The sequence below is a fragment of the Scophthalmus maximus genome, chromosome 20 (assembly GCF_022379125.1).
Source record: "Scophthalmus maximus strain ysfricsl-2021 chromosome 20, ASM2237912v1, whole genome shotgun sequence".
Taxonomy (NCBI): Eukaryota; Metazoa; Chordata; class Actinopteri; order Pleuronectiformes; family Scophthalmidae; genus Scophthalmus; species Scophthalmus maximus.
Window position 1 is genome coordinate 16125049 of NC_061534.1, and position 2480 is coordinate 16127528.

The 2480-nt window shown below is 43.3% G+C and overlaps 1 protein-coding gene across 1 annotated transcript; it reads left to right on the top strand.

Annotated features, from left to right (window-relative positions):
- Positions 1-487: 487 nt before the first annotated feature.
- LOC118285529 (type-4 ice-structuring protein LS-12) lies at positions 488-2040 on the top strand. Its single transcript, XM_035609232.2, has 4 exons — positions 488-570; positions 752-826; positions 1093-1243; positions 1683-2040. Exons 2-4 carry the CDS (start codon positions 775-777, stop codon positions 1909-1911), a joined length of 432 nt encoding a protein of 143 aa, XP_035465125.1. The 5' UTR covers positions 488-570; positions 752-774; the 3' UTR covers positions 1912-2040.
- Positions 2041-2480: the final 440 nt, after the last annotated feature.

The window sequence follows — 2480 nt, forward strand, 5'->3', positions numbered from 1 at the left end:
AGGCCCCAAAACGTAAAAGAAAGTAAAATGACTCACAATGCAGACATATTAGTCACTGCAATTTTATATTTCCAGACTTTATTGGGTGAAATACAGGTACTTTTTCTTCTTTATATATTGGCAATTAGCATAATTTATAACAATACATCACATATTTAACATGTGATCACCTTTTTTTTGAGTATAAACCCTTAATCTGCGAAGTAACAAGTATTTTCAATTGTCTGAGAAATGTAGTGGAATAAAAGGAAAAATATTTCCCTTCTGAAATGTAGTGAAGTATCGTACATGAACTTAAGAAAATGACTTCAGTGCATTGCTTAGTCTCAGTCTTGGCTTAGCTTCCAACTCACCCCACGCACACAGTGGACTTGGAGCCTTTCCTGTGACGGCTATCAAGCGCCAAGGTTCAGCCGACACAACGATTGTGCGCCTCTTGTCAGGTCACGACCTTCACGTTGGAAGTGATTAAACTGTGATTAGCGGTGATTGACTCATCCTCTGCCGCTATAAAAGCCTCTGGCTCGCTGACAGGAGGCACCGTTAGGTCCAAGTACCCCAGGAGTTAAGGTATGTCAGTCTCTTGCTGCTGCTGCTGCTTCTCTTTTGTGTTTCCCTGTCTTTGGTTGTAGGCGACAATATGGTTTTCTTGTTAGGGAAATGGCAAACTTGTTTCCACAGTTTGCCATCATTTCATTGCGGCTTCTACGACTTCGGGATTTGTCTGACTGATCCTTGAAACTTTCTCCAGGTTGGTCTCGCTCATCTGCAGCCATGAAATTCTCCCTCGTCGCCGCTCTTGTTGTTGTGCTGGCTGTGGCCCATGGTAAGACACGTTTCCACTGATAACATTTTTTATTTCTTTAATTCTCTTTACTCATAGAGCACCATGTGCGTTTTGGAATAAGACAAAGAGCCTGACAACAAAATACATTACAGCGGCCGAGAACTGGCGCTTTTATCAAATAGTTCCAGTGTGCATGCCCCTTCCCTTCAGTGTGCTGAATTCAAGTCATATTCACCTCCCAGTCCTGCAGCGCGTTAAGTTCTGAATACATTCAGCGGATCTGAAGTTTGAATGTGCGTCCGCAGGCTCTGAGGCCGGGTCACTGGTGAAGCGTGACGTCCAGGCTGAAGTGGACAAGATCACCAAGCTCATCAGGGACATGTCTGCCACCTTCACCAGGGAAACCCAGGACATTGTGGAGAAGGTGAAGGCTCTTGAGGTGACCAACAGTGCCCAGTAAGTAACTACCGACACAAAAATTCCTTTTTCATTCGTTCATTCATTCCTTCTGTCTTCACTATTCACTGCTCTAATCACTGCGCTGCATTCAGTCTTTCATTATTGTTTTATGGACAATGATATTGTTCTGTTTAATGTCTGGGCTAATGTTAACGTTAATGTTCTACTCAGTGTAATCTGAGGTAAATGCGTCAGCATGAAGTTTAAATGTAAACGAACTGTGGGAAGTTATTAACATGAGTTTATGTCAGCTTCATTGTGAATATTATGGTCAAAATGGCAAAATATAAAAGTTCCCGTAGGGTCATTTTTCCCTTTGCAAAACTGTCTTCATTATTTGTAAATGTTCATTTGACTGGTTATACACCCACACATACAGTACACACATATTTATTTGAAATTAAAAATCTTGTGCATCTCCCTCTGTCTCCCACAGGACTTACATGGAGGCCAGCAAGGCCCAGATCCAGCCACTGGTTGACAAGGTCCAGGCCGAGGCCACCAGGATGCAGGAGCAGCTCAAGCCCTTCCTCGCCAACATCGAGGACCAGCTCAAGCCCCTGGGTGACAACGTCAACGTCCACGTCAAGCCTCTGACTGACATGATGGCGAGCTTCTTCCAGCAGGTGGTGGACCAGACCAAGGCCCTGCTCCCCCCTCAGTAAAGCTTGCTGTCCCAGCCAAAATGACACCGGAAGAGCTGCGAATGCTTCACTCGTGTTTGTCTGTCATACTCCTTCATCTCAAAGTCATCTGAGATGTGAATATCATTAAAGGGGTTTGAAAAACCATAATACTGAGCTGACTTATCTTTTTTTTTTGGATGAGCTATGTGTTAGATTTGCATTCTGATTACGTGGGGTTACTTTAATGAAAAAGGCCAAAGGGCAAGTGATAAAGTTGAAATGAAATATATTGTAGCAGAATCTGATGAGAGGAAATGTCAATATCAAGTTCACCTCTAACCTCTGGGTCACTGGAGGTTTCCATCATTCGTGGTGCAATATTCAGAAGTAGGCTGTCAAAACAGGCTGGAGTCCAGCTTACAGCGTGGATACGATCAGGCTGACGGGATTAACCCAAATTCACGTACATATTGACCCAGAGGCAATAATGAACCTAATACACAATCAGAATGATAACAAATCTGTCCATGGAAACGCTGCACAAGTCTCACTTCATCTTAAAGATTAGGGGGGGAAAAGAAAATTGCTTCCACAAGCATTTATGGAAA

Coding starts and splice junctions, on each gene's coding strand:
- LOC118285529 (XM_035609232.2), top strand. CDS start 775: ATGAAATTCTCCCTCGTCGCCGCTCTTGTTGTTGTGCTGGCTGTGGCC. Junction 827..1,092: donor TGTGCTGGCTGTGGCCCATG/GTAAGACACGTT, acceptor GTGCGTCCGCAG/GCTCTGAGGCCGGGTCACTG. Junction 1,244..1,682: donor GAGGTGACCAACAGTGCCCA/GTAAGTAACTAC, acceptor TGTCTCCCACAG/GACTTACATGGAGGCCAGCA.